General features: G+C 45.2%; 2 protein-coding genes and 1 long non-coding RNA gene across 4 annotated transcripts in view; all 3 read right to left on the bottom strand.

Annotated features, from left to right (window-relative positions):
- Positions 1-1,055, bottom strand: part of LOC131923197 (aldehyde oxidase 1) — a 65,172-nt gene extending 64,117 nt beyond the window's left edge. The window contains exon 1 of the mRNA XM_059278135.1: positions 1,003-1,055. Within this exon, the coding sequence (XP_059134118.1) occupies positions 1,003-1,055 (53 nt within the window). The remainder of the gene's footprint in view (positions 1-1,002) is intronic.
- Positions 1,056-2,201: 1,146 nt separating this feature from the next.
- On the bottom strand, positions 2,202-8,284 carry LOC131923684 (uncharacterized). The gene is made up of 3 exons (XR_009382654.1): positions 8,185-8,284; positions 4,055-4,112; positions 2,202-2,299 (listed from the first exon to the last, which is right to left on the bottom strand). It is a non-coding gene; the product is annotated as an uncharacterized LOC131923684 (long non-coding RNA).
- Positions 8,285-12,790: 4,506 nt separating this feature from the next.
- Sgo2 (shugoshin 2) overlaps positions 12,791-13,989 on the bottom strand; it is a 28,642-nt gene continuing 27,443 nt past the window's right edge. For both annotated transcript variants that reach the window (XM_059277950.1, XM_059277949.1), the window contains exon 9: positions 12,791-13,034. In XM_059277950.1, coding sequence (XP_059133933.1) covers positions 13,019-13,034 — 16 coding nt within the window. In that variant the 3' untranslated portion in view covers positions 12,791-13,018. The remainder of the gene's footprint in view (positions 13,035-13,989) is intronic.

Here is a 13,989-nt window from a genome sequence, read left to right on the forward strand (position 1 = left end):
CCAGAAAAGCTACAAAAATCACATTTAAAAAATTCCTCTCCTCAGGAGCTGTTGACAGTTGATGGCTGCTGGAGGAAGGCGAGCCAGTTTCCTTCAGGGTGTGGTACGTGGAGAGCAACCATGCTCCAGTAGATGACTGCACACCCGTGAGTACATGAGCGGCACAGACTGAACTCTGCAGGTTGTGAAATGTGAGTTGGGAGTGGGGTGTACCCAGAGGGAAGGAGGAGAAGAGGGGGTGAATATGATGGAAATAAACTGTATACATGTATGAAATTCTGAAAAGTTCAAAACATTGTATATATGTACATATATTTAAAAAGTATATATTGAAAACATTTTATATATATATATATATATATATATATATATATATATATATATATAATCTCATACTGAGTACATGGACAAGCTTAAAAACCCTATACGCTATTAAGTGTCAAATCTTTTTTTTTTTAAAGATTTATTTTTTTATTATATATACAGTGTAATGTCTGCATGTATCCCTGCAGGCCAGAAAAGGGCACCGGATCTCATTACAGATGGTTGTGAGCCACCATGTGGTTGCTGGGAATTGAACTCAGGACCTCAGGAAGATCAGCCAGTGTTCTTAACCGCTGAGCCATCTCTCCAGCCCTAAGTGTCAAATCTTAATAAGAGAGAAGATATATGAATGGTTGTTCTCAGCCCTAAGATTTAGTTGCTGTGTTTCTGAAATGTAAAGAAAGTGAAGAGTCCTCCTTGTACAAGAGTAAGAAGAAACCAGAGTGACTGTCAGCAAACCATTAGTGGTCACACGTGGGTGGATATAATGGGTTAATGCACAAAGCTGGACTCTTCCCCACCAGTGTACACTGGGTGCTCAGCGGGAGGGGTAGTAGCTCAAAGAGGAGGTGAGGAAGGAGCTGGAGAAGATTCCCCAGGCTCCGAAACAAAGAGGCTCATGGTGGGCAGAACTGAGAGGAAACGCTAAGCTTTCATTGAGTAGAATGTCATCATTACCCTTTAGGGGCTAAGAATAAGGCAGCATGGAGGCCAAAGATCTCCTGAAGCATAGACGGTAAGAGAGGAGACCGAAGACAACTTCCAGTATCCTAAACATCTGGCAGAAGGGAGAGGTTTCCCAGGTTTCCCAGGGAATGTAAGCACAGCATAGCCCTAGCTGCTGCTCAGATCCTAGACCTCATCTTGAATGTGGGGAATGGGGAGAGCGGTTTAACCAGTGCATAAAGTGGAGTCCCAGAAGAAGAGGAGAGAGAGACTGGAACAGATAAATATGTGAAACAATGATGTGGTGAAGAGAAATACAGAATGTAAACAAAATAGGAAACCACAGTGGTTTTCAGTAGGAGAGTGATGCCATCTAATTCTTTCTTGAAGCAGAGCTCTCTGGCTTACAGATGGAGAATGCATGTATGGGAGCAAGGAGATGTGAGTAGGCTCTAACTACACACGTGTGATCATGGCTTTATCCTCCATTGTCATTTCATAGCAGCCTTCCTTCCCAGATGGCACAGAGTCAGGTGGTCTTTCAACTCCGTGGTGGAATAATAGTTTAAGATGTGTGACATTCGTTTAGGCTGTGGAGTATTTGTTTAATGATGCAAAGATGTGTTGCATTCTTTTGTGTTGCATTTGTTTAACTCTGTAAAGCTGTGTTACTTTGCCTGTCTAGTAAAGAGCTGAATGGCCAAGAGCTAGGCAGGAGAGAGGGATATGCAGAGAGAATAAGTAGAAGGAGAAATCTAGGCTCCAGAGAGGAGGGGAGAGGAGTGAGCAAAGGAGAAGGAGAGAAGGATGCCAGAGGCCAGCCACTGAGTAAGAAGTAAAGAAAGAGATATAGAACAAATAAAGGTAAAAAGCCCAGAGGCAGAACATAGTTAAAGAGAAATGGGGTGATTTAAGTTAGAAAAGCTGGCTAGAAACAAGCCAAGCTAAGGCCAGGCATAAATAAGTAAGAATAAGTCTTCATGTATTAGTTGAGTGATGAGCCTCCAAAGAGTTTAAAAAAAAAACCCTACAAACTCTTTGCTAGGGGTAATTTTTCCAATCTATTCATGTTCTTGTTTATCACTGAATCCTCAGTGCTCAGCATAGTTCTTTCCACATAGTAGATGTTCCATACACATTCACCAAACGAAGGAAGAAAATAAAGTTGAGAACTGCAAAGTTCACTCATAGCTGGACTCTGCAGCGAGGTACCTGATCATCTTGGTGCTGGGGTTGTATCGTGACACCATCACTGTGCAGGCCCCACAGCCTCCTCCTCCACAGCCATACTTAGTGCCTGTGAGTCGGACTGGAGGAAATTGAGTTAAAGAGAATGTTTCTTCCTAGAGTAGCCCTGATTTAGGCTGTAACACCATCACAGACATGTCTAGGAAAGTTCAATGTGGATTCATTCACCAATGGCTGCTACTTAAGTCTTATAATGTCCAGCTTCCTTTTGTGCGTTACATCTTGCACCCACCCTTTATATGAAGCCAGAACACAGACTTCCAAAAATAGGGCCAGACTGAAGAAGAGTCTATGCATGTAAGTATTTTGAGAATTTGCAGGTGAGAGTGCACTGTATATTTGCCTTCATCATTATGTAGGTCTCTGAGGAAATGCACAAAATGTTATATTATAAATACTTTATGAAATATCTGTGTCACACTAGAAACACAGTAAGTTATTTGTCTGCATCTTGTCAACTGAAACTTCTAACTGTTCGCTCAAATCTCTTCTATCATAATCATCATCATCATCATCATCATTATATTTTTTTGGTGTTTGAGACAGGGTTTCTCTGTGTAACAGCTCTGGCTGTCCTGGAACTCATTATGTAGAACAGGCTGGCCTCGAACTCACAGAGCTCATCCTGCCTCTGCCACCCAAGTGCAGGGATTAAAGGCGTGCACCCATTTTTCATTTACTTTCAGGAGACTTCAATATTTTCTTTTTCCAATGGCATAACCGTCAGTCACTGAAGATAAAGTAAAATATTGTCTGTTAATTCTAGAGGATGCTTAATTAATGCTTTCAACATCCTTCTCTGTACTTCCCCTTGCTCGTTTCTCTATCTTATAGCACTCAATTAGTGCTAAAGCAGAGGTTAAGAGAACACGCTGACACACTCATTCAAACATACACACTCACATACTCAAGTACGCCACTCACACACTCAAAGACACCACTCACACACTCAAACACACTACTCACACACTCAAATACATCACAAAGTTACACTTAACTCTCACACATCCATACATTCATTATTTCCACATATACTCAAACACTCATACACACACACTCAAACACCCACAGATACACACATAAGGACAGTAATTCTCACACAACTCATATACTCTTGTACACATGCACATTCACATATACACATTCACAGACCCTCTCACTAAAATGCTCTCTCACACACAAACCCAGTCACACATACATATACTCATTTAGGCACACTCATGCACATATACTCATAGGCCTAAATTCACACACTTAAAAACTCTTGCACATTCCCATTCCCACAAACTCTCACATAAAAACACTCTTGCAAACACTTTTGCACACATTCTCAGAGGCTCACCAATACATACTCAAACACACACACACACACACACACACACACACACACACACACACACACAGGCTCATACACATACCTAGCACATTCTGGCATACATTCACACTCATTCACATTTACATGCATGCACACATTCACACACTCTCACTCCAACACACACTCTTGCACAGTCACACACAAAACACTTACAGATCCACTCACACACACAACACTCACAGGCATACACAAACATCTTACATCTCGAACACATACACCAAGACTCACACTTGTCCACACACTTACATCCCTCACAAATTCACACACAAGAACATATACACTCCAGACATTCTACAGACTTCCAGATAGATGCACTCACAATTTCACACACATATGCTCTCACAGACTCCCACAAACTCTCACACACAAACATAGACTCTCACAGGCTCATAGACTTAACACGCACAAACACACACACTCACAGCACACAGCAAAGGATACGGTTCTTCCTCAGGTATGGTAGCAGCATCATTTCAGGATCCACATGTTTTTCTACCACCTGTGCAAGAGAAACATAGTCATGCACACACAAACAAGAGCTGGTGTGATGTTATGTTCACACTGGTAGGACCCTGCTGGTTCCAGAGAAATGCATCTGTGATGTATAAGCATCAACATCAAAATGAAAGTATAAATCTCCATCCCTGACTGTTCCTTGTCCGGAATCGTCACTGTTCCCTAAGGCTGTGGCTGTTTCCACTCACAGGAACACTAGTGACTCTGTCCAGCTTCCCCTAGAAGGACACTGGGAGAGAACAGAGCAGTGGGTTGGGGAGGAAGAGAAACAGAACAGAGAGAGGAGCTGCTGGCAGAGCAGAGTGTCTGAAAGATGGATGCAGCTAACTTAAAAGACATGTTTGCCAAGTAGACCATAACCAGCCATGTCCCTACCTACCCAAACCCAAGCAGCAAATGCATGTGCCAAGCCAGGCAAGGCTGTGCAGCTAGGCACACTTAAGCAACTGGGCTGACAGATACTCGGGGTGGGGGGTGGGGGCAGGAACTGAAACATGATTGATGGTCCTGGTTCCTTGGAATCCTGCTTTCTCTATTTTGATTAAAATTTTAAAAATTAATGTTTTAGGCATGCATGTGTTGCACAGACATATATGTAAGCAAAGCACCCATACACATCAAATAAAATTTGAATTGAATGTTTTAAGTTAGCACATAAAGTAATGGGTTCGTGGCTTTTTTTTTTTTTTTTTTTTTTTTTGGCTTTTCGAGACAGGGTTTCTCTGTGTAGCTTTGCGCCTTTCCTGGAACTCACTTGGTAGCCCAGGCTGGCCTCGAACTCACAGAGATCCGCCTGGCTCTGCCTCCCAAGTGCTGGGATTAAAGGCGTGCGCCACCACCGCCCGGCTAAGGGTTCGTGGCATTTTTACTTTGTTGTTATTCATTTTCTCCCCACTGAGGTCCTCCAGCTGGTTCCCTCATCTGTTTTCATGTCTCGTGCATTTGAAATTCCTTTGGCATTCACGGAACAGACAAAGGCATGGCTTGCTTCATCTCTTCATAAACCTTAACCATCTTTCTCCATGTTAAGGTACTTTGTCCCTCTGGGAGGGAAGGCAGAGAAGGCACTCATACAGAGCTGACTCCTCCCCTGCAACTTTATCCAGGCCCTCGCAGGACAAAGCAAATCTGTTTGAGGAACGTGCGATACGGGAGAGTATGCTGCATGCGAGCATGTGCGCGCGTGCGCGCGCACGCGCATACACACGTACACCTTCCATAGTGTAAGTCTGGCTCTCAAACAGACTTCAAGTTAATTCATTGAGTTTACTCTCTTCTTCTTTTCCCCAACCAGCTCACAGCCTGATTCTCTGCCAGGACATCTAAGGTTTGAATAACCTGGGTTATTTCTAACTTTTTCTTTCTTTCCACCCACGGCAATCCCTGTCACCAAGTTCTGCTCCTTGAGTGTCTGAAAATGATTCTCCACCATGCTGCCACCGCCAGCATGGGCCGTTATCACCTGCAGCATGCACAATTATAACAGCTGTCTCCCAGGTCTCTCGGCTTCTACTCTGCCACCCACAAGCCTTGCCTGCACAAGTGACCCCTTGAAAACACTAGTCTGATCGTCCCGTGCACCAGCTGTACCATGTAGGGAATTCCTGAACCTGCTAGACACTTGTTATGACCCTCTCTTCCGCCCTGGACTCAAGCTTTCTTGGAGAGGAACCAATTTCCGTGAATTAATACCCGAGTCCCTGTGTTTGAGAACTTAAAACTCCTGGCAGCGCGTCTTCCCTAAACATCCCCTGCACACTCTTGAACTCAGGCAGTGCATGGACTCTTAACTTTCACTGTGTTTGCATTCAGCCTTCCTCTCACGCAGAGCAAAAAGCCAAAGCCAAAGGCCTGCTGTGCAGGTCACCAGAGCACCCCGAAGGTGTTCCAGGAGTCCTCGCAAAGGCAGATCTGAGTCCCAGAAGTCTGGCTTTTCACGGGGCCCTTCTCGCCAATGGCTTCTCATGCTTCTCCGAACAGTGCCTCACTTGCTGATCGGTGTTGAAATACACGCTTCACTAAAATTGGGAGGAGCAAGAATGGGAGGGAAAAGCCGACACGATGTTCGTTCGTTTGTTTTTGTGTGGTCGGGAGACCATTTCAAAAACTTAACCAGTATTTCTAGAGTCTTCTTTACAAACGGGATCACAGAACATTTGATCCCAGGACCAGGTCCAAGGCCCCTGGAGGTCCCCAGCGGTGCCAGCGGGGGGAGGGGAGGGCTGAGAGAGAGGAAATGAGCCTTCAGATAGGAAAGGCTCCTTTATTCTTAACAATCAACAAAACATAAAGCTGCCCTACTCATTAAAAACTCCCATTTGGAAGCAGAGCGGGGAGAAAGAGGGAGATGTCAGACTCAATATGGCTGCGGCCTCCCGGAACTAAACTCCCAGCATCACCTATAAGGCTGGACTCCAGCTCCTGGACACTTCTCCAGCCCCAACAATTTATTCTCTGAGCATGTAAATGATTTCCTGCCCCAGGACATTTGCACCTGGATTTCTCTGCCTGAAATATTCTTTCCCCATATGTATGCTTAGTTACTTCATCCCAGACACTGCTCCAATGTCCCCTGCTCTGTAAGGCCAAAACATCCCCTTCATCAGAGCCTGCCCATCTCACTTTGCTTTAGGTCCGACACCACACTCTCTATATGCGTGTTAGCTGTTACCCCAGGACGGGCCAACTCCACACCAGCAGGGGCCTCAGCATTTCTATGGTTTGCTGTATCCCATAAGCCCAAACACAGTTTGGCATATGTTAGGCTGTTAATAAAACAGCGGATTGAATATTCATGATCACTCCTTATGCAGTCAGTAGCATCGACCCTCCCCCTTAGTAAAGGAGTGAGCCTCCTCCATGAGGCAGTGTGGGTGAGCGGCAGATGTGGAAGGGAATCCCTGCTTGTTTACTAAGGACAGAAGACTCATGTGCTTATTCTGTTATGCAAAAGAAAGCAGGAAGGAGGGAGACAACCATTTCACCCCATGGGCCTCGCTTACCCTCACACTGGTCCTGTGGGGTCCTAATGGTCCCCATTAAGGATCCATCTTATCCCATGTGAGGCCCATAAAGCAGGGACACACAAGCTTTTTTAGGGGGGACTCGTATAATTTGAGAGACCCTGTTCTTCAAGAAAACACATTCCAAAACCACAGCCGTGTGAATCAACTCACGGCCTCAGAACCGGGCCTCCCACAGGAAGCGTCTGGTGCTAAACGTTCCTTGGCTTCCTGAGGGTCAGCCAGGGCCAGCTAGGGCTGTTTGTCCACAGCCAGAGGCTGGGGCCACAGGTGGATACAGACGGAGGAGCACTGCCACTGAGCACCACCCCCGCAAAACGCTATCAGTTTATACTGAGAACACTCTGAGCAAGCAAGGTCATTGCCCAGACCTCGGCTTTAAATGATGCTCTGGGGCTTTGCTGTGCACGAGCAACAGGCTTGGCTTGGAACAGCTAGCAAGGTTTTTCAGAGCCACAGCGCACGCACACATAAAACAAAACAACAGAACTCCACAGCCAGCAGGGGTCCCTAGAGCCAATTTCTGGCAAGCTGTGCTGTGCCAGGAACTTGCTTTGACTTCACGAAGTCACAGCTTCATCTGAGAAATAACGGGGTAGCTTGGATCAGTGCATCACTGTGGTCCTGTCACTACTGGGTACTGCTCACCCTAGACAAGCTGAGAACTGAGGCTGTCTACTGAGGCTGTCTATTCAAATGTGCTGGAAGATGTTATTAGCCGGGGCTTTGAAGGTGGGAAGGTCTGGGTTCACGGTGCTGGATGTGTTAAGAACAGAGCTCTTTTCCCTGCTGTTTGAGGAGGGGGTGGGCTTGCATATCCCACTACGATGGGAAGGCCAGCGAATGGGGATGTTGGGAAGGGAGAGACCCTGGAATTCCGGCAGTTCTGAAACTCGCCCTTAGTCTCCTACGTGCAGGTAGTGACGCATGACATCCCATGTCAAGGTCCCGGGGAAAGCGGGGTGCAGGATCGGAAGGGGCCAGGGACTGGTGCAGGGGCCTGCCCTGCCTGGGCAGCCCGCGGGCGCTCACCTTCCGGCCATTCACGAAGAAGAGCAGCTGCGGGGGATCCATGCCGCCCGAGGTCCCCAGCAGGTCCCGAGCAGCGCCAGCCCCAGCGGAGAATAAATTGCCTGAGGCGGCGGGGAGGGGCTTGGCTGAGCCTCAGACCTCCGCCCGCCCGCCCAGAAACTTCTGGAAGAACCAGTGCTGCCCAGTTCCTAACAGGAAAACTGTCCAGACACCGGACCAGTGTGCCAAGTGGGAGGCGCACCGCAATCTTTTGGCATCGATGGGATGGCTCAGGAGGTCCCAGGTCATTGCTTTGGTAGCTAACTGGTGCCAATGCTTGCTTATTCGAATTGGCTTCCAGTTCGTTTGAACCCTCTCTGCTTGTTCAGGGGGAGGTCAGGCTGGCTGTATTGCTGACTCACGTCCGGAGAGTCCTGTGTCCTTAGTAGCAAATAACCATGCTTATTTACTTGGGAAATACTTACCTACATACTTGAAACTTGCGCTCAGAAGGTAACCCTTTGGCTCTCTCTTTCCATTATAAAACTTGGCACATCTCGCATGAGATCAAACTAATTTTCAGACCTCGTTTCACTTGGTATGCCTTCCTAGATTATATTGTTCATACAAACACATTATTCCCTGCACACACACACACACACACACACACACACACACACACACACACACCCCTTTGTAAACCAGGCTGGTCTCAGATCTCCGCCTGCCTCTGCCTCCTGAGTGCTGGGCTACACATTTCCTTTGTGAAAACTGGCCAAGTTTGTTCGTTGAAGAGAATAACCCACATCTCCACAACTCCAGGAGCTTTAGTGGTTAACACTTCCTGGCTTCCTGGGTGTCTCCAAGCAAATTTCACACGCAGCATTTTACCCCTAAATGCGTCAGTAGACACAAAGCATGTGCACACACTTTCCTTCTCCCTCCCTCCCTCCCTCCCTTCCCTTCCTTAAAGGTGTGTGCCACCATATCTGGCATACCTTTTTTTTTTGGGGGGGGGGGATACTTTGTTTGACATGGGCTGGGGAGATGGCTCAGGGATTAAGGGCTTCCAGAAGTCTGAGACTAGAACAAACCTGTTTTCTTTATAAACTATCCAGTGTTGGGCTTTCTGTCATGGCAATAGTGAACAGAGGTAGAATTAATTGTACCATTTCCCTGACGCCAACAATCTTGATTCCAAAATCTTAAACTAGAGGCTGGAGAGATGGCTCAGTGGTTAAGAGCACTTGTTACTCTAAGAGAGGACTGGGGTTTAATTCCCAAGCCCCACAGTCATCCTTAACTCCAGTTCCAAGAATCTGATTTCCTTCTTCTGATGTCCCAGGGCCCCAGGCATGCACATAACACACACACACACACACACACACACACACACACACACACACACACACCACTCATACACTTAAAATAAATATTAAAAAAACAAGCTATTTGCTTTATTTTGTACATAGACCTATTTAAAAACAAGAACATCAGTATTACAGTACCAATAAAACCGGTGGGCATTCTTATCCATGCAGCACACTCTGCTGAAGATGCAAACTGAAAATCTTTTCCATGCCAGTTATCCCTTTCTCGGTCACCAACTTAGTGAAAAGATACTTTCATTTCACAGAGTTTTCAAATAACCTGCCGTTCATTGGCAATTGTTTAGATTTTTGTTGTTGTGATGGTGGTGGTATGGAATGTTTTTGCTGCTCATTTGTTATTACAAACCATGGCACCCTGACATTTGTCTAAGAGAATTTTTGATGGTTTCCCAAAAGTGGGATTGTAGAAACAAATAGTAGATGGATATGCAAAGTTTCTAGATATTGTCAAAATCTTTCCTATGAGCTTCTATTATTTTGCATGCTTCCAGCAATGTGCAAGAACCAAATGTGCTAGCAGAGGGAAGGGGCTGCATTACTAAAACCTAGGTATCTGGGAAAGCTCTGTGGGACACCACGGCTCAGTCTTTGTCAGTATCTCTGGAGGGGCATTTCAGAGGGGTGTGAGGAGTCTGTGAAGAGGCAGGCCGTGGCCTCTGATGCAGGTGCACCACTCCAGACTGGGCCATTAGGCTGATTCCGGGAGTGCTGAAGCAAGCTGGCAACTGAACCAACGGGTACTGTTGTGCAACATGCCATCATTAGAGTGAAGCCGGCAAAAGGTGTTGGCTTTTAGGAAGGAGCAAGTGACGTTCCTTCGCCCTCTGCTCTTTTCCCCTCTGGTGGCCCCTGTAGACAGGAGTTAAAACGCGGTCAGCTAGCAAAGAACAGAAATTTTTAGTCCTGGTATCATACAGCCAAGTGTAAAGTCAAGAGCTGAGATGATGGCTGGCATGTATTAAAAAATGGAGTTTGGATTACAAGTGGCACACACTTGTAACTTCCAGCCTCTGGAAGTGTTTGAAGCCAGCAAAACACAAGGTTTCAATGTCAACGAATCCACGGGTGTTTTCCTCATGTCAATGCTAGTCCTAGACCACCGTGCTATTAGTTATCATTTACTCCAGCTGCTCCACACCAGCTGATCAGTGTCATCACACCCAGCAACCAGAGAGCCGGGCTCATGCTCTAGCCTTGGAGCTTTTTTTTTTTTTTAAGATTTATTTATAATATATACAGTATTCTGCCTGCAGGAAAGAGGGCAGCAGATCTCACTACAGATGGTTGTGAGCCACCCTGTGGGTGCTGGGAATTGAACTCAGGACCTCTGGAAGAGCATCCAGTGCTCTTAACCTCTGAGCCATCTTTCCAGCCAGTCTTGGGGGGGGGGGGTCCCTCTAAATTCCACTGTGTCTTGCCTCAGAGATGTGTGGGAGCTTCCTGGAGTCACTTCTGTGGTACTCCAGGTGCTGCCCCCCTGCACCTTTTCATTCTTTAGACTACAGCAAACAGTAATTATGAATTTTATCTCTTGGTTGGGTGTTAATCAAATTTCAGTGCCAAGCAGCATTGGACACAGTACCAATTGAGATTTAAAAAAAAACCCACTGAAATAATAATAGTTTATGCTGCAATGTGATCCTAGTGTGGGTTTTCCAGGTGTTACCACCACTCTTCAGGAGAGGCATTCTCATAGAAATCGGGAACAAGACGAAGATGCCGTTTTCACCACTAGCAAACATTTTAAGGAAACAGACATGTGATTTAGATAAGAAAAGTAATCAAGGAAAATAAAAACTTCAGTTTCATTTGCTTTAACTTTGAAACTCATTAATTTTGGAGATCATACGCTTGAGTAATACTAGCTTAGCTGTAGACGAAGCTGCCTAATGTTTTAAAACTGTATCTGTTATTTCTCCTTTTTTTCCAGGAAAAGATGCCATTGTTAATGGTTAACTATTCCTAAGAAAAGGATCCCAAGTTCACTAATCAGTAGCTTTTCTCTAGGTTTAAACAGTCCATGTTACCTGGTCTTCAGATAAGTCAAACTAAGGGCCAAGCACTTGCCAGTCTTGTTAACCCAGGTGAACTAATGGTTAACTTGCATGAAGTGTTTACCTGGAATCATTTGACTAGGAATGTTCCCCATAGGCTTATGTTTTCAATATTTGGCTCCCTACGGCTTGTGGCACAAGTAGGATTATTCCTTAAAATTATAAGAAACAAATTGAAATGTGCCTGGAAATGGGCTAGAGAGATGGATCAGTTCATGCTCTTATAGTTCCTAGCACCCATGTTAGATGGCTCACAGCCTCTTAGCACTCTAGCTCCAGGGGATCCAGTGCACTCTTCTGGATTCCTCCGGCTCCTGCACTCACTTGTGCATACCACATGATTTAAAGAAGAGAGAAGGCAGGCCATTAAGTTAGCCCAGCCATCCTTACCTATGTGGGACTGATGAGATGGCTCAGTGGTTAAGAGCATTTGCTGCTCTTCCAGAGGACTTGAGCTTAGTTCCCAGCACCCACAAATACACATATATTTTTAAAAAACCTAAAATTTAAATAAGTTCTGGAAAACTAGGGTAGTTGCTACTTTTCTGGTTGCAGGAACAAATACCTGATAAAGATAACTTAAGTGAGTAAGGGCTTATTCAGTTTGCAGTGTGAAGGGGTCAACTCCACCATGATGGAGAAGGCACAGGCGGCAGCAGGAATGAGGGAGCTGATCCCATCTCACCCACAGTCAGGAAACAAAGATCCACGCTGGTACCTGGCTTGCTCTCTCCTCCTCATTCATGTATGACCCCAGTCTGTGGGAGGGTGCTGCTCTTCCCACCTTCATTAGTCTAGAAAGCCGCTCACGACATGTCCAGAGCCTGTCTCCTCTGTGATCCTAGATCCTGCAGATATTAACCGTCACAGCTCCCACTGCCTGAGCTGTAAGATTACAGACAGCTGAAGTGATTAAAAAAGCCGACACTTAACAAGTATTTCTAAAAGCAGAATGCCAAGGGGAAACGGCAACAGGCCAGGACAGATGATTTCAAACCTTCTTTGATCTTCATGTATACCAAATGGCTCAAAAGCAAAAAACAAGATATCTTGGTATACAAGGTAACCAGTGCAAAAGTATTTACTGATACATTTTATTTGGTAAAAGGAAAATAGTTAACAGTTAAATGATACTCGGTAGAAATTTAAATTAACAAGTTATGTAATGACCAATGTTTTTTTTTTTTTTAAAAAAGTTTGCTATTTGAAATATGGCTATTTCGTGCACATACACCTCAATGTAAGAATAGACAAAGCAATAATCCATGAGAGCCCCCCAAAATAAAAAACAGAAAACGTCTTCATGTAAAAACCAAAACAGAATACTTCATGTTTCACGTCTTGATCCTAATTATGCTTCTGTTCTTTTGGTGCTTTGAGAACTCAGAAAAACTAGGATCCATATCTACTTCACCTTCTCATCTTGCTGCAAGAGAAAAGAAAAAGCAAGATTAGTAATAATCATTCCAAGCTAATCATTTTTTTCTGTGAAGAACTGAGAAGACAATCATTTCCAGTAAGCGGTTCCCTTAAAGCACAGCTCTGTCACGTGGAGGAGGAGGGAGGCACTGGGTTTCTGTAGTTTTTAGCACCTGTGATTGTACTCTAAGAACAGTACTTGGGTTTATCTACAGTAGGTCTCTTTAGCTCAAAGAAACCACACTGTGTGTTGTGTGATATTTTGTTTGTGCTCTGACAGATAAAGCTTGCCTGGAGATCAGAGTGCGGAGCTAGCCACTAGTTAACCATGGAGGCCAGGCAGTGGTGGCACACGCCTTTCCTCCCAGCACTTGGGAGGAGGAAGCAGGAATATAAGGTGGGTGGAGACAGGATCTCGGCCTCCCATTCGGTCTGAAGATTTGTAGAGGTAAGAAGTTTCTAGGCTGCTGCTCTGCTTCTCTGATCTTTCAGCTTTCACCTAATATGTGACTCCGGGTTTTTATTGTTGAGATTAAATAGATTGGAGCAACACTGTGGGTTTTTCTGGGACTTGCTATTTTCATTCAACATCTTGGTTACCTTCAAGCCTCCCCCAGCTGGAACCACAGGCACTCATTTCATACTCTACTGCTGCACCAGTTGTTCCTCCTGTGTGGGCTGAGGTCTATGGCTGCCTGTTTTGTCTCCTGTGAGCTAGCTGTTCACTTCCCTCAGAACATTAGCTGTGGAAAATGCATGAGGCCTGAGACGGAGGCATCCTCCTCCAGAAAAGACTGACTTTGCTTCTTACAACAAATGGAAAACTACAGTTCATACGTTTCTTACACTGCATCCTCAATTCCAAGTCTACACTTTCCAGACAGTACAGATTCCAGCTGAAATCAGAATAAGGGCTTGGTTTTTAGTACAAATTCTCAGAATGTTCTTCTAAGTTCAGGACC

Source organism: Peromyscus eremicus, chromosome 13 (assembly GCF_949786415.1).
Source record: "Peromyscus eremicus chromosome 13, PerEre_H2_v1, whole genome shotgun sequence".
Lineage (NCBI taxonomy): Eukaryota > Metazoa > Chordata > Mammalia > Rodentia > Cricetidae > Peromyscus > Peromyscus eremicus.